The following is a 20,281-nucleotide window of genomic DNA, read 5'->3' as shown; positions in this document are numbered from 1 at the left end:
TCCCCGGCTGAAATAGTGAGTCCACCATGGAAGACTCTGGCTGTTGGTGTCCCCACCCCCTCCCCAACCTCCTCCTCACTCTCATCTGAGCAGCGTTAGCCTTCCTTTCCCACCGCCAAAGTGGACAGACCACATTTCCTTCCAGGGCTGTATTTCAATCTTCCGTGCTCCGTCTAGATGTTGGCTTTCAAAGTTCGTGACCAGTAACGAGCACCCACATCTTGTGATTATGTTTCACTGCAGAAGCAAGGAAACTGCTGGGATTTTGCTTCCTTCTCTGCGTGTCCAGTGTCCTAACCCCTGAGCCACTTTCAGGAGACCATTCCTCCCGCTAAGGTCACGTCCTTTCCTGTGCTCCTTCTCAATTAAAATCATGCCATATCCTGGTTTGCTCACATAGGAGCCATACCTGTCTGGAATAACATTTTGTTTTTGCAGGAGTTTATTAATTGATTTAATTCTTTTGTTTCCAAGGATGTGGCTTTATTAGAATCTTTAATTTGGCCACACCCTCCATATCAAAGATGTTCCTCCTCAGTGACAGAATGTTCCAGTGTGGATTGGATCATCTTCAGGCTTGCTGCAGAGCTAGTAGCATCTTGAGATGTCCTTTTACTGCATTTCCAGATGAGATCCACTGTTTCCTCGATCCCAAGGCCCTCTCTTGGTCTTCTTATCTTTCTTTCTTTCTTTCTTTTTTTTTTTTTTAAAGATTTTATTTATTTGAGAGAGAGCAAGGGAGCACAGGCGCGAGGGGGGAAAGGAGTGTAAGTGGGGAGATGCAGAACAGGAGGGAGAGGGACAAGCAAACTCTGCACTGAGTATAGAGCCCATCTTGGGGCTCGATCCCAGGCACACGAGATCATGACCTGAGCTGAAACCAAAAGTTGGATGCTTAACCAACTGAGCCATCTAGGTCCCCTCTCTCTTGCTTTTCTTCTTTGTTTTACCTGAGTACATCCTTAAGCTGCTTCTTCTGAAAGGGTGCTTAGAAAGTAGAATTCCTACATATCTGATCTATTTTGATTTTCCTCTGTGATACCTCTGGGTACAGAATTCCAATCGGAAAATCATGCCCTCCAGATGTTGGAAAGCATTCCTCCATTAGCTTGACGCTCAGTGTGACGAGTGAGAAGTGTGTTGTCTCACTGATCTTCAGTCCTATGTAGGTTTTGCTTTTTTTCCCCTTTTGGACACTTTAGGATCTTTATATTTGCAAAGCTCAAGTTCCATGAGGATAGACCCAGCTGTGGTCTTTTGGCATTCATACTATTCAGTACCTCGCATTTTCAATCTTATTTTTTAAAATGATTTCCCCCCACCTTTTCCACTGTTTCCTCTTGCTGGAATTCCCAACAGTCAAATTAGACCTTTTTTTTTTTTTTTTTTTTATGGATAAGGCTTAGCTTATACTCAAAAAAATATATTCTCTATAATTTTGTCTTTTTGATCTGTATTCTGGGAAGTTTCTTAAACATTTCCTCCCAACCCTTCCATTAAACTTCTGATTCTGTCATTTTAAAAATTTCCAGTGACTCTTACTTTGTCTCTGAGTTATGTCCTTCCCAAGAGCCTCCATTTCTTATTTTATAGATGCAAGAGCTCCTTTGGATCCTTATACGAAAACCAATCAGAATTTTCCTACATTCCTGTTTCTTAAATTACCTTTCACTTGTCCTATTACCTTATCCTGGCCTTATTTTTCACATTGTTGGTTTTCCTCGTTTTCCTGGTGATCAGCGTGTTTAAGAGCAAGGGGCCTGACTGATTGTATGTGTAGCTGGTGTTGGGGGCAGAGGCCAAGGTCACGTACTCAGTCTGCCATCTTAAATGGGCCACCCTGGAAACTTCTCTGGAGGTGAATGGCTGTACTTACACACTGCCCTTTGCCATGCTTTTAACAGTAAAGGGAAGGGTGGTCTGTAGGAGGAAAAGGTCAGTTAGTGCAGGGGTCTTCAAAGCAATCGGAAGATCTGAGTGTTATTTCATGAGTTTGGATCTAGTTATAGTTACGGGTGTGTATGTGCTGGGTCATGGTAGTAAGTGTAGTTCTTATTAAGGGTCACGGTAAAAAAAGAAGAAGCTTTTTAAGGAGGGCTTCTGGGTTTCAGTATGCTAAGTCCTAGTTTATCTGAACTAACTCAGTTGGATCGGTGAAACTGAGAAATTTTGGTAAGGGAATTTAAAAAAATCAGTCAATATGTTCAAATTGGATGCAGACTCCATTTAGTGATCTACTACATTCCCTCAGAAGAACGTTTGTCTCCCTCCCCTGCCCTAGATCTGCTGTGGGTAGGTTCCTGGTAGCTATTCTGCAGGCGACCCTACTCCTTAGCCCACCGTGGTCTGGGCCAGAGAAAGCCCTTCATCCCAACTGAGTCAGAGGTCTTTCCTTGGAAACTTGAAATCGGAACCTCGAAAGCCATTCCTCATCTTTGAGGGACTGTTGGCAGCCACATGCTCTGAAGGACGGGGAGGGCCAGTCTCCAGGGAAGAGAGGGATGGAAGATGGAAAGACCACCCCGTGCACTTCCAGGACCTGGTTTCAGTCAGAGGCAGAGCGAGGCTGGAGGAGGGTGGAGCCCAGGAACCAGGGCACGCCTGCGCTGAAAAGATACCATGGCTGGTCGGGGATTCTAGCACCTTCGCTGTGCCGCACGGGGAGAGAAGGGGTAAACACACTTCCTTGCCCTGTGTACCTTTTGGTTCCAGGATCTGGCCGACACACCCCTGTCCCCTGCCCTGGGGTTCTACGAGAATCTCTGTATCCCTAAAATAACTTCTGCTTTTTCACTTAAGCTAGCTCAAGTTGGTTTCTGGCACCTGCAGTCGAGGGATTGTAACTAATCTACAGTCAGAATTTCTCTCCTTTCCACTTCTCTGCATAACTTCTCTCTCGTGGGCTTCCGTCATTAGCAACACGGCCAAAGACTTAGGAGGTGCGACCGGGGCAAACCCTCCACGTGACATGAAGCACGGAAGTGACACACAGCGCGCGCCTTTTCAACTGTTCCTGCCCAGTGGTTCTTTCCTCTGGAATCCAGAAGCAGAGGTTTCCAGAATGATAGAGCCCCGCAATCCCAGACTTCCATGCACTCCCGCTGCCTTCTCAGTTCAGCGGAAAATGTCTCTCTATCCCCACCCCTACCAAGAGCAGGAGCCACGTTAAGTGACTGAATAATGAAAAAAAAAAAAAGGCATTAATGTATGTGCTGCTCTCGGTGATTTCCTTAGATCTGCCACTCGAAGCTGCAGGAAATCCTCAGGAACAGGGGAGGCAGAAAAAACAAAGACAACCTGAGGCAAACGAATTTTCTTCTAGCCTTTTGCAAAGACCTAATCCTGCTGAGGGGATGGTGTGAAGTCTTCTTGGTGTTGGAAGGAGAGGCCTTCAAGAATTAGAGGAAAGGTGAGAACAAATCCCTTGGCCTGAGAGCCATCCCATGAGCAGTGGGGATGCTGGCTCTGTGGCAGGTCCCCAGGGAGGCAGGCTCTCAGGGAGGATGGCTGCTGGTCTACCTCAGGAGGCCGACCAAGGGAAGGTATTCAAAATATTTAGCACCTTCTGGGAAAGCTGGAACAGACACTGGCCATAAGCAAGCACTTAAAAACCCTACCAGTGAACACCGGCTAACTAGTACAGCTCTACTAGTGAACACAGGCTAAGTCTCAAAAGCCCTGGGGCTGGCATTTGTTGTTGGGTGCCCGGCATCCATCCCTGCCCGATAGGAGCACTCTGGTTTTCTTTACCCGTTCTGAGCTGTCTCGGTGGATCTGTCAATCAAGGGCAAGCCTGAGCCAGGCCAGAGGGCTGCTGTCTCCTTGGTGTCAGACGCTGAGTCGAGCGGAGCTAGCATCTCACACTTACTCTCCGGTGGGGGCAGCTTCCTCGAGGTTCCCGAGATCGCTCAGCTCGGCCTCTGCTACTGTTCTTTCCAGCTTTGGTCTGATGACTTTCTCTCCATGTTGCTCCCTTTCTGTAGATTCCATTTTCTTAAGTAACCAGAACTGGTTTCTGTTGCTTACAACCGAAGGATCGTATCTCACCCTCCAAGGTTCCCATTTTCAACAAGGATTTCTACGCCCAGCGTATGGCACAGAAACCCAGAAGTCCAGACCCTGGCTGGACTCTCCTTGACCACAGTGGGTACTGACAGCGGGGAAGGGAGCAGCCACCATCCCAGTCCTGGACACAAGAGGCTCTGTGTCTTGCATAATTCTGGGGGCAAGAGACCCCAATAATGAGGTGGGGTTTCTTTCTATCTTTCTATCTTTCTTCTTCTTCTTTTTAAAGATTTTATTTATTTATTTGACAGACAGAGATCACAAGTAGGCAGAGAGGCAGGCAGAGAGAGAGGAGGAAGCAGGCTCCCCTCTGAGCAGAGAGCCCGATGTGGGGCTCAATCCCAGGACCCTAGGACCTGAGCCGAAGGCAGAGGCTTTAACCCACTGAGCCACCCAGGCGCCCAAGGTGGGGTTTCTTAACCATCCTGATGGGATGGGGACTCAAGAGTCAAAATTACATCGACTTTAATTAAGGAGATGATGAAAATGACATTTTTTAGCACATGTGAGTTTGCGGGCTGAGCCTCATAGTTCCTGCATACGTTGTGCGGGGCTATGAACACAGATGGGATACGCCTTTGGATCTCTTGCCACGGACCCAGACTTTGCCGATACTGCCCACATACCCATAGCGCACTCAAGCCAAGAGATGTGCCCTCCTGTATTTCTGCCTTTGGTGAAGACGTACGAACTAACGAAGATGCCCATTTTTCCTCCCTAGATGTCGATGGGTTGATTCTGTCTGTTTTCCGGAGCATCTGTTTTGCCTCTGTCCCCACTAGTAACCTTCCCCCTTCTCTCACGCATGTGGTTCTTTTTTGTCTGGGACAATGTCAGTGCTTGACCAATAATCCCACACTTGCTTTATTAAAATAAAGATTGGCACATCCCTCAGACCAGCCGTTCTCAGCCTGGGCTGCCCGATGGAAATCCCTTGGGGAGTTTTAAAATGCTGATGCCTTTGTCCCTCCCTCAAGGAACTGGGTTTCACTGATCTGGGGTGCAGCTTGAGAACGAAGGCTCTCAGTGCTCCCCAGGAGATTCGAAGGTGCAGCTCAGGTTGTGAGCTAGTGCCCAAGAACTCCCTCGAAATGTGTATTTAATGAGTGTGTGATGGGGCCTGGGCACCTGCATTTGAAAAAGCATCCCAGGTGACACTCATAGGTAGCCAGGGTTAAGAACTCTCTAACCCAGCTGGGAAAGCCCACTGCCCACGGGTGTCTTTACCAGGGCCTCTCAAAGTGTGGTCCTCAACCCCGTGGCATCAGCATGTTCCGGGAACTTGGTGGAAATGCAATTCTCAGCACCCCACCCTGCCCCCGAATCTACCAAATTGGAAACTCTGGGTTGGGGCCCAGCCGCCTGGGTTTTCACGGGCCTCCAGGTGATTCTACTACTGCCTATGCTTGAGAACCGGTGTTTTACGTTCTTTGCTATCTCCAGGGTCACTCTCCCTAGCCTGGTCTGTCAACAGTGCTTCCTTATGGTCAACAGAATTCTTTACCTTCCCATCAAGCATCCTTTCCTCTGCTATGGAGCTTTGTGGACACAAAGGGCCATTCTCCCCTGTGTGCATGGACAGAACTCTGCCCCCCCACCCCACACTCCTGTTCCGGCCACAGGTGGGAGATTACATTGCCCAAGCCCGGGAGGCAGTCTGGAGTTACCTCGATCTCACTGTCCCCTGTTGGGGAGGGGTCGCTGCTCCGCTTGGAGCGGCCTCGGAGCTTCCCGTCGGAGGCCCGGGGCGGCCGGTCCACGTCTCCCTCTTTTGCCGGCGTGGAGGGTCCGTTGTGCGTGTTATATTCACCTGGTGCAGGAAACAGAAGTGTGGACATATCAGAAGCTCGGCTGAGTGTCTCCTCCCGGGAAAATATCTCCCGACTGGAACCAATTCCACAGTTCTAGGCCCCAGGGGCAGCACAGAAGGCAAAGATCTCATGGGATCAGAACTGCTCCGGATGGTCCCTCCGGCTGCCTGTTCATAACCATTCCCTCCTGGAGCAAGCACTCATTGAGCAGGCATAGTCCCAGGCCCTGCTTCTCACACACCTTAACTTCTAGAGGGAGGAGAGGGGCATTAGGCAAACAAGTGAGTATCTAACAGACTAGGCGAGGACGTGTTACAAATGGGATGCAGGCGGGGAGTGCTGGGAGGTTACTAACTGCTCCGGGGGCTAGTCAGGGAGGGCCTCACGGGTAAGGGGACACCTGAGGGGAGATCTAGGGCAGGGAGGATGGGTCGCTGGGGGAGCTGTAGGGATAGGGAGCAGAGTTTTATGTTTGCAACTCTACATCCCAAAGCCTGAGAATCCCCAGCCAAACAGAAGGAAGAAAATCAGTATTTAAAAGGAGAGGGGCAGCAAACTTTTCTTTTTTTTTTTTTTTTTTTTAAGATTTTATTTATTATTTGACAGAGAGAGACAGTGAGAGAGGGAACACAAGCAGGGGGAGTGGGAGAGGGAGAAGCAGACTTCCCGCTGAGCAGGGAGCCCGATGCGGGGCTCGATCCCAGGACCCCGGGATCATGAGCTGAGCTGAAGGCAGAGGCTTAACAACTGAGCCACCCAGGTGCCCCCAAACTTTTCTATCTTTAAGACACACCCGGCTTGGGTGAATGGGAGGTATATGGGGAGAATTCTCTGTGTTGCTTTCTGTGGCTTGTTCCGTTCTCTATGAAAAGCACAGGGCTGGCCCTGAGGACATATCAGTGAACAATATGAACTAAGTTCTGGCTGGGCCCATGGGCATGTGGCGTCAGTGAGAGGGTGCAGGGCAGAAGGCGGCCACCTGTGGCTTCCACTGAGCTGGAGCTTCTAGAAGGCACAGAGAGGCTGCCCTGCTCATTCCCTCAGGAAGCTGTTTGATGACCCTGCTTAAGTGAGCAGTACCCTCCTGGGACCCAGGTCCCAAAGCCCGCATCTGCGCTGTGCTTTTTTTTTTTTTTTTAATTTTTATTTATTCATTTGACAGACAGAGATCACAAGTAGGCAGAGAGGCAGGCAGAGAGAGAGAGGAGGAAGCAGGCTCCCCGCCGAGCAGAGGGCCTGATGCGGGGCTCGATCCCAGGACCCTGAGATCATGACCCGAGCCAAAGGCAGAAGCTTAACCCACTGGGCCATCCAGGTGCCCCTGTGCTGTGTTTTTAAGCACGGAAGTTTGAAATACATGGCTTTTTTATCAGAGTCTATTGTCTTTATTGAACTTGTGAAGTAGGATGACGTTCATCAGTGTTACCCTGGACACTAATGTTAGAGGCAGAAGCGAAGTCTGGGCCAGTCCCCATTGCTAGAGTAACAGAAGCCTGCAACGGCACGGAACCATGGAGGGCACCCCATCCCGCTCTCTCATTTCACAGCTGCTGGGATTAGTTCCTAAATGTATCCTGAGGACTTCATCTCTCCTTCCATAATTGCCAGTTCTTGGATCATAAGGAGGGAAATGCTTTTGTCTAAAACTACTTGGCAATGGACTGATTTTCTTCCCTACCCTGGAAGGACGATTTCCCTCCAAAACCCAAGGGACTGAACTTGGTTTATTTAATATTTCTAAAACTTCTTAGCAGACTAAGGACATAATAAGAAAAGGCTTGGTTTTGCGTTGTCAGGACTGCGGGGCCATCTCCAACTCCCCAGCATTTTCAGGACACAGCATGCGAGATTCCCAAATATCCATCTTGCCAAGACTTTCTTCTGGGCGGCGGGGAAGAGGCGGTAGAGAAATTCACAGATGTTTAAGAGTCGTAGATAAGGTTTATCCTGATTCATATGGTAGTTCTGAGGCTATGGGGGCTTAGAAAACATGTTGATCCCATCAAAACCCAGGAAAATATTATTTAAAAAGGGAGATAGACCAGGCATCTAAGAAATGTCTAAATAAGATGTGGGGGAAGCCAATATACGGAGTCTCCCGAGGCGCCTGCATGGCTAAACGCCTGTCTTCGGCTCCGGTTCTGATCTCAGGGTCCTGGGACTGAGCCTCCCAAAGGTAGGGGCTCCTTGCTCAACAGGGAGCCTACTTCTCCCTCTCCCTCTGCCCCTCCTCCCCGCCCCTTCCCACATAAGCTCTCTCTCTCCCTCTGCTTTCTCTCTCAAATAAATAAAATCTTAAAATCTTAAAATCTCCCTTCCCACCTCTGAAAGCAGCCCTTTCCCCAACCTTTTACATTCTTGAGAATGAAGTGCCAGGATTCAAAGTTCACGGTCAGAGGTACAGAGGTTAAGCAATTTACGTAAACCTTCTTTGGGGTCATTTCACTCTTTTTCTTTCTCCTTCCTTACACTTTTACATGACTTCCAAGAGTTTTCTTGTAAACCCTCTGTGATCTCTTCCTCCCGTCCCACTCCTCAGGTGACCACTGATACACGTTCTCTCATTAGAAATTAGTTTGCTTTTTCCAGATTTTAAATAAATGAAATCAGGAAATATGTATTCTTTTTGGTCTGGCTTCTTCCAGCCAGAATAACTTTTTGTGATTCAATCCATGTCGTCACGTATATGGACAGACCATTCCTTCCTGTTGCTGAGCACGATTCTATCGCATGGATATACCAACCTCTGTCTGTTCACCTGTGGATGAACATTTTGATTGATTCCAGTTCTGGGATGAAATGAAGGTGCTGTGCACATTCACACATCGATCCTAGTATGCATGTAAGCTTTCTTTTCACCAGCGTGATTACAAGGTCAGGTGGTGAGTCTATGTTTGACTTTTTAAGAAACTGCTAAATGGTTTTCCAAAGTGGTTACACCATTTCACACTCCCACCAGAGGGGTAAGAGACTTCTAGTTTGCGCCACATCCCTGCCAACCTTTGGTATGGTCCGTCTTTGCAACTACAGTTATTCTAAGAGGTACACATTGTGGATTTGATTTGTACTTCTCTAATAACTAATGATCAGCATCTTAATTATGTACTTTTTTTTTTTTTTTTTTTGCTGTCCCTGTATCTTCTTTGGTAAAGCGTCTGCTCAAATATTTTGCCCATTTCATTACTGAGTTGTTTGTTTTCTTAGTCTTGGGTTTTGAGAATTCCTTATATATTACATGCATGTGATGGTTAATCTTGTGTGTCAAGTTGATGGGCGGGTAAAACATTATTTCTGGGTGTGTCTATTCGGGTGTCTCCAGAAGAGATTAGCATTTGAATCAGTAGACTGAGAAGAGATCTGCCCTCACCAGTGTGGGGGAGAGGTGCATCACCCATTCCACTGAGGGCCCACATAGAACAAAAAGGCAGAGAAAAAGCAAATTATCTTTCTTCTCGAGTGGAAATGTCCATCCTTGCCTGCCTCCGACATTGGAGCTCCTGGTTCTCAGGCCTTCTGACTCAGACTAAATTGCACTACCGGCTTTCTTGGCTCTCCGGCTTGCTGGAGGTGGATCATGGGATTTGTTGATCTGAGCCATTTCTTACAATAAATCTCCTCTTATCTCTCTCTCCTGCTCTCTCTCTCTCTCTATCTTACTGGTTTCTTTGGAAAACTCTAATACAACATACTTTCTCAGATACATGCTTTGCAATTATTTTTTTTCCCCAAACTGTGTCTTCTCTTTTCATTCTCCTAACAGTGTCTTTCAAAGAGCAACTGTTTTAAAATTTTGTGAAGCCAATTTATATAATTTACTTTCTTTTTGGATGTTTTGGTGTCTTATATGAGAACTGTTTGCCTAGCCCAAAGTCACGAAGACTTTCCCCTGTTTTCCTTAGAAGTTTTATGGTTTTATATTTAGGTCTATGGTCTATTCTGTTAACTTTTTTATGTCATGTGAGATATGGACTGAAGTACAGTTTTTCTGAATATAGAGATATCCAATTGTTCCAGAATCTTTTGTTGAGAAGACTGTCCTTTCTCCACTGAATTGTCTTGAAATTTTATCAAAAATCACTTGTCTGGGGCACCTGGGTGGCTAAGTGGGTTAAGTCTCTGCCTTCGGCTCGGGTCATGATCTCAGGGTCTTGGGATCAAGCCCTGCATGGGGCTCTCGGCTCAGCAGGGAGCCTGCTTTCCTCTCTCTCTCTCTCTCTCTGCCTGCCTCTCTGCCTACTTGTGATCTCTGTCAAATAAATAAATAAAATCTTAAAAAAAAAGATCATTGTCTGAATACATGTGCATTTATTTCTGCATTCTTTATTCTGGTACCTTGATCTACTTGTCTATCTTTATGCTATGATTGTCTTGTCTCCCATTTTTCCATGATTACTGTGGCTCTGTAATAAGTCTTAAAATCAGGTTGTGTTAGCCTTCCAACTTTGTTTTTCTGTATCAGAGCTACTGAGGCTATTCTAAGTCCTTTGTTTTTCCCTATGAAGTTCAGAATCAGCTTGCCAATCTCTACAGAAAAGAGTGGGATGTTGACAGAGACTATGTTAAATACATAGATCAATTAGTAGAGAACTGACATCTTTTTTTAAAAAAGATTTTTATTATTTATTCAACAGACAGAGACACAGTGAGAGAGGGAACACAAGCAGGGGGAGTGGGAGAGGGAGAAGCAGGCTTCCTGCTGAGCAGGGAGCCCAATGCAGGGCTCGATCCCAGGACCCTGGGATCATGACCTGAGCTGAAGGCAGATGCTTAATGACTGAGTGCCCCAGGCGTCCCAGGGAACTGACACCTTAATAATATTAAGTCCTCTGAGCTGTGAGCCCTTTACCTTTACTAAAATCTTCACTTCTTTCAGTAGTGCTTTGTAGTTTTAAATGTACAACTCTTGTACATCTTTTGTTAGATTTATTCAATAGCACTGAATATGAAATGAAATAAAGTGAAATAGCATTGAAATGAAAGTATCCAATATTTTTTGATAGTACTATAAATGGCCTTTAAAACTATCTTATTTTCAGGTGCCTGGGAGGTATAGTCAATTAAGTGTCCAACTCTTGGTTTTGGCTCAGGTCATGGTCTTACAGTCTTGAGATGAACCTTCACAGCCAGATCCGTGCTTAGCACAGAGTTTGCTTAAGTTTCTCTCTCCCTCTGCCCCTCCCCCGTGCTTTCTCTTAAATAAATAAATAACTCTTTTAAAAAAATCTGTCCGATTTCCTATGGCTTGTTATTACTACATAGAAATACAGTTGATTTTTATATATTCACCTAGTACTCTGAAACATTGCTAAACTCATTTTTAAGTTTTAGCTTTTTAATAAATTCTATTAATTTTCTACATATGTGACTGTATCATTTTATTTCTTTTCCCTTTATAAAGTTTTGCTTCTTTTCCAATATGGAGAACTTAATTTATTTTTCTTGCCTTATTGCACTGGCTAGAATCTCCAGTACAATGGTGACTAGAATTGGTAAGAGTAGACATCTTTGTCTTGCTTCTGATCTTGGGGAGTAGCTGTAGGTTTTTTGCAGCTATCCTATTTTAGTCATCTTGGGCTTCTATGACAAAAATGTCACAGACTGGGTGGCTTACACAGCAAAGATTTATTTCCCAAATTTCTGGAGGCTGGGAAGTCTAAGATCAGGGCACTGGCCAATTTTATTCCTAGTCAGAATCTTCTTCCTGGTTTTCAGATGGATGCCTTCTTGTTATATCCACATAGGGTGGAGAGAGAGAGAGAGATATTATCTCTCTTGTGTCTCTTCTTATAATGACACTAACCCCATTCATGAGGGCTCCACCCTCATTAGCTAATTACTTCTCAGAGATTCCACCTCCAAATACCATCACTTCGGGGATTAGGACTTCAACATATGAATCTGAAGGGGTATACACACATTCAGTCCATAGCATGTCTTTTTCTAATAAGGTGTGCCCTTCTATTCCTAACTTGGAATTTTTATCAGGAACAGATGATAAATTTTGTTAAATGCTTTCTTTGCATCTATTTTGATTACATTTTTTTCTTTCCAGTTAATTAATTATGGAAAATTATGTTGATTTTCAAATTTTAAACCAACTTTGCATCTTTGAGACAAATCCCATTTGGACATAATATATTATTCTTCTTTCATATATTGCTGGATTTGATTTGCTAACATTTTGTTTAGAAATTTTTTATCTACATTTATCAGGGATATTGGTCTATAGTTTCCTTTCTTTTTTTAAAAATTTATTTATTTGAGAGAGAGAGAGTGCATGAGACTGGGGAGGGTAAGAGGGAGAAGCAGACTCCCGGCTGAGTGGGGACCCTAATGCCGGGATTGATCCTGGGACTCCAGGCCCATGACCTGAGCTGAAGGCAGATGCTTAAATGACTGAGCCACCCACATACCATGAGTTTCCTTTTCTTATAATGTTTTTATCTAGTTTTGGCATCAGGGTCATGCTGGCCTCATAGAATGAGGTGGGAAGTATTCTTTCCTCTTCAATTTTCTTAAAAACGTTTGTAGAATTGACAGCTTTTACTTAAATGTTTAGTAGTCTTTTTTTTCTTTTTTCTTTTTTTTAAAGATTTTATTTATTTATTTGTCAGAGAGAGAGAGAGCGAGCACAGGCAGACAGAGTGGCAGGCAGAGGCAGAGGGAGAAGCAGGCTCCCTACAGAACAAGGAGCCCGATGTGGGACTCGATCCCAGGATGCTGGGATCATGCCCTGAGCCGAAGGCAGCGGCTTAACCCACTGAGCCACCCAGGCATCCCAAATGTTTAGTAGTCTTAATCAGTGAGGCCATCAGGGCCTGGTGATTTCGTGGGAAGATTTCTAACAAAAAATTCAATTAATTTAATAGATGTAGGCTTATTAAAGATATAGATCTGTTTAGGTCAGCTATTTCTTCTTGAGGGAGTTTTGGAAGTTTTTGTCCTATAAGGACTTTGTCCCTTTCATCTAAGTTGTTAAATTTATTGGTATGATGTTGTTCACAAAATTGCATTATTGTCTTTAAATATCTGTAGGGTCTATAGTGATGTTACCACTCTCATTTTATTGGTAATTTATATCGTCTCTCTTTTTTCTGTATCAGCCTACCTAAAGTTTTATCACCTTTATCTTCTCAAAGAATCAGCTTTTGGTTTCATTGATTTTGTCTCTCTTTTTTCTTCTTTCAGTTTGCATTGATTTCCGCTCTGATCTTTGTTTCCCTTCTTCTTCTTACTTTGAGTGTAACTTGCTCTTCTTTTTCTAGGTTCTTAAGGGGAAAGATGAGGTATTTGGCTTGCGATTTTTCTTCTTTTTAACATAGGCATTTGTACTATAAATTTCCTCTTTATGTTCCTGCTTTTGTGACATTCTACAAATTTTGACATATTGTGTTTTAATTTTTAAGTTCAAAATACTTTTACATTTTCTTTTGTTTATTTCTTTGACCCATGGTATATTAATCAGGATTCTCCCCCCAAGAAACAGAACCAATAGGATGCATGTAAAAAAAATATGTATATATATATTTAATATATATTATATTTTTAATATAATATATATTATATTATATATTTTATATATAAAATATATATATATATATATTTTATTATAGGAATTGGCTCATGCAATTATAGAAGTCAGGAAGTCGGGGCACCCGGGTGGCTCAGTGGGTTAAGCCTCTGCCTTCAGCTCAGGTCATGGTCCCAGGGTCCTGGGTTCAAGTTCCGCATGGGGCTCTCTGCTCAGCAGGGAACCTGCTTCCCCCTTTCTTTCTGCCTGCCTTTCTGCCTACCTGTGATCTTTCTCTCTCTGTCAAAGAAATAAGTAAAATCTTAAAACAAAAAAAAGAAGTCAGGAAGTCCCACAATCTGGTGTTTGCAAGCTGGAAAACCAAGAAGGACAATGGTATAATTTATTCTGAGGCTGAAGGCCTGACAACTGGGGGTAAGGGGAGTCTGGAGGAGTTGGGCCCCACTGGTAAAAGTCCTGGAACCCAAAGGCATGAGAATCAGGAGCTCCAAAGTCTATCTGATTATCTTTTTAGATAATCTGCATCATACTGAAAAGTCTGAAAAGAGCCCTTAAGCAACCACTACTAATTTGTTTTTTCTCTTGAGTAACATTATATGTTCAGATTTTGCCCTCTACCTCAGCGAATTACCCTGCAATCATCTGTAAATTGTTGGGACTTCTTATAATTGTTAATGCGTATCGATGCAGGCTGGGCTAGGAGCCGGGGTGGAGAAGGCATCAGGATACTGTATCCAGGCCATGCAGAGAGGGAACACGATCTATTGGTAATGTATAAACCTCTTGGGGCTCTGGAATTTGGAACCAACCACTCAAGGAGATCCTGGAGAATTTCAAAAGTGGAGTTTTTATGGGAAATTTTCAGAGAGTGCATGCATGTGTGTGTGTGCGTGTGTGTATGCATGTGCACACGTGCTTGCTTACGTGCCCTTCGTTTATAACAGACACTGGGGAAAAGAGGCAAGAGACCTCAGTTACAGCTGACAACTATTTATGTCATTAGATTTTATGTGAGCTTGTTAGACACACAATAAAAACCATCTCAACCACTTATTGTTGAACCTTAGGCCAAGGGATAAATGAAGAACAGGGGGACATAATAAAGAAAAATTTCAAGGAGATACAATGGACCTTCATGTTTGCTCTTGATGGAGAACAAAGATAACCTTTCCGCATATCCCAAAGTCTTGGGAAGTAAGTCTTGGGGATCCAGTTCCAAATTATACATAGAAGGTGGCATCCACTTAAGGATTTCCTACTTATATCTCCTCTCTGAAATCAGTAGGAGTGGCCCCACTCTGAAAACCAGGATGGTCAAAGATAATTTAGTGGGCGCCTGGGTGGCTCAGTGGGTTAAAGCCTCTGCCTTCAGCTCAGGTCATGATCCCAGGGTCCTGGGATCGAGCCCCACATCGGGCTCTCTGCTCCGTGGGGAGCCTGCTTCCCCCCTTCTCTCTCTGCCTGCATCTCTGTCTACTTGTGATCTCTGTCTGTCAAATAAATAAATAAATCTTTAAAAAAAAAAAAAAGATAATTTAGTACCATGACAAAGAAAAGTTTTTTAAACTTTGTACCCTTCAAAGAAAGCAATTTAGAAGTTGTTACCTAGGTACTATGAATTCATTAAATACTGTAATGAAATCACAATGACGGAAATCAATGCTCAAGCCCTAAACTTCCTTAAAAATTGGCTTAAAAGGGCATCTGCTTGGCTCAGTCAGTCAAACATCTGACTCTTGATCTCAGCTCAAGTCTTGATCTCAGGGTCACGAGTTCGAGCCCTGCGCTGGTCTCCACTCTGGACGTGGAGCCTACTTAAACAAAACTGACTTAAAAATGCCTGGCCATGTTATCTCCATTTGTCACCAAACCAAGGATAGTTAACTTGTCCCCAGCAATGTGCCAGCAACCTCAGGGACAGAAGAAGTTAGTCTCCACTACTGTTCTTTTCCTAACCATCAACCAGTATTTGTTGAAGGAATGGCCACACACTGTCACGTTGGCTTAGCTTCTACAAGCCCCAGAATATCTGTGGGTTCTGAAAAACCCACTGAAAAGGAAAGAGAACAAAACGCAATGATATCTTACTTTACATGTGGGCATTCTAATTTATTGCTATCATGTCATTTAATGATAAGCCTAAACCATCTCATAGAAGATCTGTGCATAGCAGCTCTCCGAGAGTTTGCACACTGGATGAATGAACCCACAGGCTCTGAGTTAGTTGCACAGGGATGTGCATCACCCAAGGGTCAGGACACAGATGCTCCCGTATGTTGCTCCAACCCCTAATCACTCGTTTCTTTGGCCTACCCACTGTCTCTTTTGTCTTCCCCTGGGTCGGGGTTGGGTGAAGGTGACCCAACTCTAGCTCCTGCTGTGGGCATGAGACCCAGGTCTGCTGTCTCATCCCAGCATTCTATCCACAGCCACAGAGACTGGTGTGAGGATCAGTATGGGACCTAAGCTGGGCCAACAGAAGCATGCCTGGGACCTCTCCAGGGGCTGTGAGGAAGGAGGAAATCTCTCTGAGGGGTGGATAAGCAGGCAGGACTGAATCCTGGAGCAGCCAGTGACTTTCTTTGCCACCATAATGGGAGAACCTGTTTGAGAGTGAAATGAACCCAGGAAAATGAAGAGCCAGAGGAATAAATAGACTGAGGCCCCAAATTATCATCTGAATCCCTGGACCCAGCCTGGAATCCCTATACTTCTTGATTACATATGTTTAAAAATTCCGTTTTTGGGGACACGTGGGTGGCTCAGTTGGCTGAGCGTCTGATTGTTGGTTTTGGCTCAGGTCATGATTTTATGGTGGTGAAATTGAGCCCTGTGTCCGTCTCAGTGGGAGTCTGCTTGAGATTCTCTCTCCTTTTACCCTTCCCACGCTCGTGTGTGCACCCTCTAAGATGAATAAATCAATCTTAAAAAATTCATTTTTTTGAACTTTTGAGTTGCATCTTCTATCTTTTGAAGTCAAAAAGTCCTGACCAGTAAAAGGGATTCCTCTTTTTAAAAAAGATTTTATTTATTTATTTGAGAGAGAGAGAAGGGGCGCATGTGTGCAGAAGCAGGGGGTGGCAGGGGAGAAGGAGAAGTAGACTCCCTACTGAGCAGGGAGCCTGATGCAGGGTTTGATCCTAGGACCCTGGGATCATGACCTGGGCCAAAGACAAATGTTTAACTGACTGAGCCACCCAGGCACCCTAATAGAAGGGATTTATAAAGCTGTTGCGCTATTGAAAACATACACATGAGGACTTTTTAAAAGATTCTAGAATTCTCAGTGACAGAACCAAGGTTTGATGCTCCCGCCCTTCTGTTCCAAAATGGGTTTTAGATAACATAATCTCAGCTATGTGTGGCTACTGAATATCCAGGAGCACTGGTTATGGAGCCCAATAGGCGTGGTTCAAATCCCAGTTCCACCAATTACTAGCAAATTACTTATTACTCTGATCTTCATTGTTCTTATCTGGAAAAGAAAAAGTACCTAAAAGCCAGTTTTTGTGAGGATTGTGACTTTCCTTATCATCATCTGTAATTATTTATGTGATTATTTAATTCCTGTCTATAAGAATCAAGTCAATGTTGCACTATATTTTATTTCTTAAATTAAGGAGTGCCTGGAAATCGGCAGGTGCTTTATGAATATTTGTTGAATCAATACACAAATTAGTGAAATGAGAAGACCACAAGATATGTGCTTGGCACATTGCAGATGGGCAACAAATACTGGTTTCCCTTCCTTGAGGACTAGGGCTCACCACCTCCAGTGCCCGCACGGGCCAGGTGGGTAATGAACTTGATGTACATTGGCCAGATGTGGAATCATGTGTGCCCTGTCTGAATGGGGAAGACATTACTCAGCCAGCCAAATGTCGTCACTTAGGAAGGGAGACCTAAGGGACCAGGTCCAGATTTGCTTTTGAGAGAAGACCAGATCTACTCTCAAGGCAAAGTAGAAATGAGAATTTTTAGTTAAAAATTTTAAACATGGGTACAGTTAAAGACATACATAGAGAGAGATCAACCAAATATATCCGAGGTCTGGATTTAGCTCTTGGGTGACCGGTTCGTTACAACTGGGACCCATGTCTGGTTTATCCTTCCTATGAGAGCTCAGATCATAGCCAATAATAACCACGAGACAGCGACTATACTTACCGCCAAGCAACTCAGAACTCTGGCTGGGGACGCTGTGAGATGCCTCCTGGAGGACGTAGGTGGAAGTGGAGAGGGGAGAAGGGCAGATGCTGCTGGCCGGGACGTAAGGAGGGCTGTAGGACGAGCTGTAATACTGGGAATACTGGCTCTGGGGGAAGCCAGGATAGGAAGGATAGTCCTAGAAAGGGAAACACACAGAGTTTTTAGTGAAGAAGCCTGTCCGAGCCTTCTGTCGGCCCAGTCACAGGCTGACAGCAGTGAGGGGCCTCATGGGTGGGTCTCCTGTGTCTGTCTCCATCCCTCCCACTAGAACAAAAGCTCCATGAGGGCAGGGACTTGCCCCAGATGCAGACCCCGAGACAAGGAGGCAAGTGTAAGTATTTGGGAGGCAAAAGAGACCCCAGTTGGGGGATTTTAAGTGGGGACTGGAGGGAAGTCCCCTGGGAAACACTGGGATGGTATAAAACACCTTCAGGATGATCTTTCCCAGGGGCAAGGGAGCTGGGATGTCCATCCACCATCTCCAGCTAGGCTTTGTTTGAGAGCTGCTCTCAGCGGTCTTCATTCCCTGGACCTTCCCTCCTGCCCCGTGCTCTGGTCCTAGGGAATCCCCAGCAGGTGCACCCTGAGGGATGTGGGTGTGGCTCTGTCGGTGTCTGCCTTGACTGCTGTTATATCCCTAGTACCTGGAACAGTGCCAGGCATGGAGGGGAACTCAATAAATACTAGTTAAATCAATGAACCAATGAATGAGTTATAAGGACCACATACACACATACCCAGGAGACTGGGTGACATTTTAAGTTCACAGGAGGTACAAATACAGCAACACCTATACAGCATTAGGGATCCAGAATCTTCTATGAGGAAATCTCAGAGATCAAATCAAAGAATGCCAATCCCCTTTTGACCAAGTTTTGCTTAACCCAGCCTGATATTCCAAGTCTCCCACAGTAGTCATTGTTTCAAATATTCTTTTTTTTTTACTTATTCTTTTTATTTATTAACATATAATGTATTTGCCCCAGGGGTGCAGGTCTGTGAATCACCAGGTTTACACACTTCACGGCACTCACCATATCACATACCCTCCCCGACCTCCATCACCCAACTCACCCTATCCCTACTCCCCCTCCCCCCAGCAACCCTCAGTTTGTTTCATGAGATTAAGAGTCTCTTATGGTTTGTCTCCCTCCTGATCCCATCTTGTTTCATTTTTTCTCTCCCTTTCCCCCACGACCCCCAGCCCTACCTCTCCAATATTCTGCCCCCCCCACCATAAACCAATGCTTCTCAAATCCCGTGAAAACTCATGGGAAGTTCAGCTTCCTGGACCCCCACCCCAGCTCTACAAAATTGGAATTTCTGGATGTGGAATTTAGGGAATCTGCTTTTGACAAGCTCCTCTTGGTGAAATGAGCAGAAACCCAGAGTGAAGAACCACACACTAAAAAGGACTGTTGTATTCATGAGTATTTTATCCATGTACATAGTATACTCGGAATAATACAGAAATTCAGAGACTATCTCCCAGTCTTCCAAGGTTTAAATCCTTTAGATTCTTTAGCTCATTGAAGAAGATGTAGTGCATTCCTCCTATTTAAGCGTTAAATATTCCATAAAGCCCACCTACTCTGTGGTAACTTTGTTTTAATGCCAGCCTAAAAGCATGTTTGAAATAACTGTTTTGAAATAATTTTAGATTTAATAGAAGAGATGCACAAATAGGACAGAGTTCCCCCTCTCATTCTTAATTTACTAAGTGGAAAACAAGACAAATTATTGGCCAGTGTTCATCTTTACAGGGTTGACCTGGTGTGATTGAACAAGCATTTATAAAACCCCTACTGTGTGCTGGGCACTTGGCCCTGGAACGCAGAAGTGAAGATGATGGAGCCTCACGCTTGAGAAGGTCAAGAGAGCACAAGCATTTGCATTTCATACATGCTAGATTCAACAGTCATGGGCATTTCGGGGTCAGGCAAGATGTTATATATAATATCACTTGTGTCATCTTGGAAGCCCGCTAGTAATTTCAATTTCTCTATCTCTACCCTGTATCTTTCTGATGCTCTTTTTGTGCACAATCTGACTCCTGTGGTCACTAAATCCAGGGCATCAGAGATTGCATTTCTGGTGGGGGTTGTGGGTGGGAGTGGACTCTCGGGGTGCCCTTATTTAAGGGGGCTATTTAAGGAAACGGAATACAAGTGGTGGGGAGCGACGTCTACCTGGTGCACACTTCCGAATCCGGCTGCATTGGTCAGGCCATTTGCTCCTTGGTAGATCCCCGCTGTGCCTGCAGGAAGAAGGAATGGGTACAGATGAGGTTTCTTACAATCAGAGAGGGATGTGGAGGAAAAGATGCGCAGACAGGTGGGCTCTTTGAGGGCTGACAACCTGGGATGGAACCTGTGACCTTGGCAGGTTACCAAATCTCTCTGCTGCTCAGTTCTGTCAATTCACGAATTAAAATAAGTAACTCTGCCATCAAAGGGTTGTGGTGAGCAATAAATGAGATTGTGTATGCAATAAAGATTCTGGTTCTCAAGAGTTATATTTCAAAAATATTTATTTAAAAATTGTGGGAAGCCGGGGTGCCTGGGTGGCTCAGTTGGTTAAGTGTCCGCCTTTGGCTCAGGTCATGATCCTAGAGCCCTGGGATCAAGCCCCACATTGGGCTCCCTGCTCAGCTGGGAGTCCGCTT

The 20,281-nt window shown here is 44.8% G+C and overlaps 1 protein-coding gene across 2 annotated transcripts in view; it reads right to left on the bottom strand.

The window, feature by feature from the left end:
• The window catches only part of EYA2 (EYA transcriptional coactivator and phosphatase 2), a 270,028-nt gene that overhangs the window by 88,212 nt on the left and 161,535 nt on the right, over positions 1–20,281 (bottom strand). For both annotated transcript variants that reach the window (XM_047746704.1, XM_047746703.1), the window contains exons 6-8: positions 19,806–19,873; positions 17,575–17,752; positions 5,733–5,875 (exon numbers count right to left, since the gene is read on the bottom strand). In XM_047746704.1, the coding sequence (XP_047602660.1) occupies positions 5,733–5,875; positions 17,575–17,752; positions 19,806–19,873 (389 nt within the window). The remainder of the gene's footprint in view (positions 1–5,732; positions 5,876–17,574; positions 17,753–19,805; positions 19,874–20,281) is intronic.

Source organism: Lutra lutra, chromosome 9 (genome assembly GCF_902655055.1).
Source record: "Lutra lutra chromosome 9, mLutLut1.2, whole genome shotgun sequence".
Classification (NCBI taxonomy): Eukaryota; Metazoa; Chordata; class Mammalia; order Carnivora; family Mustelidae; genus Lutra; species Lutra lutra.
This window is presented reverse-complemented; position numbering and strand designations above follow the sequence as displayed.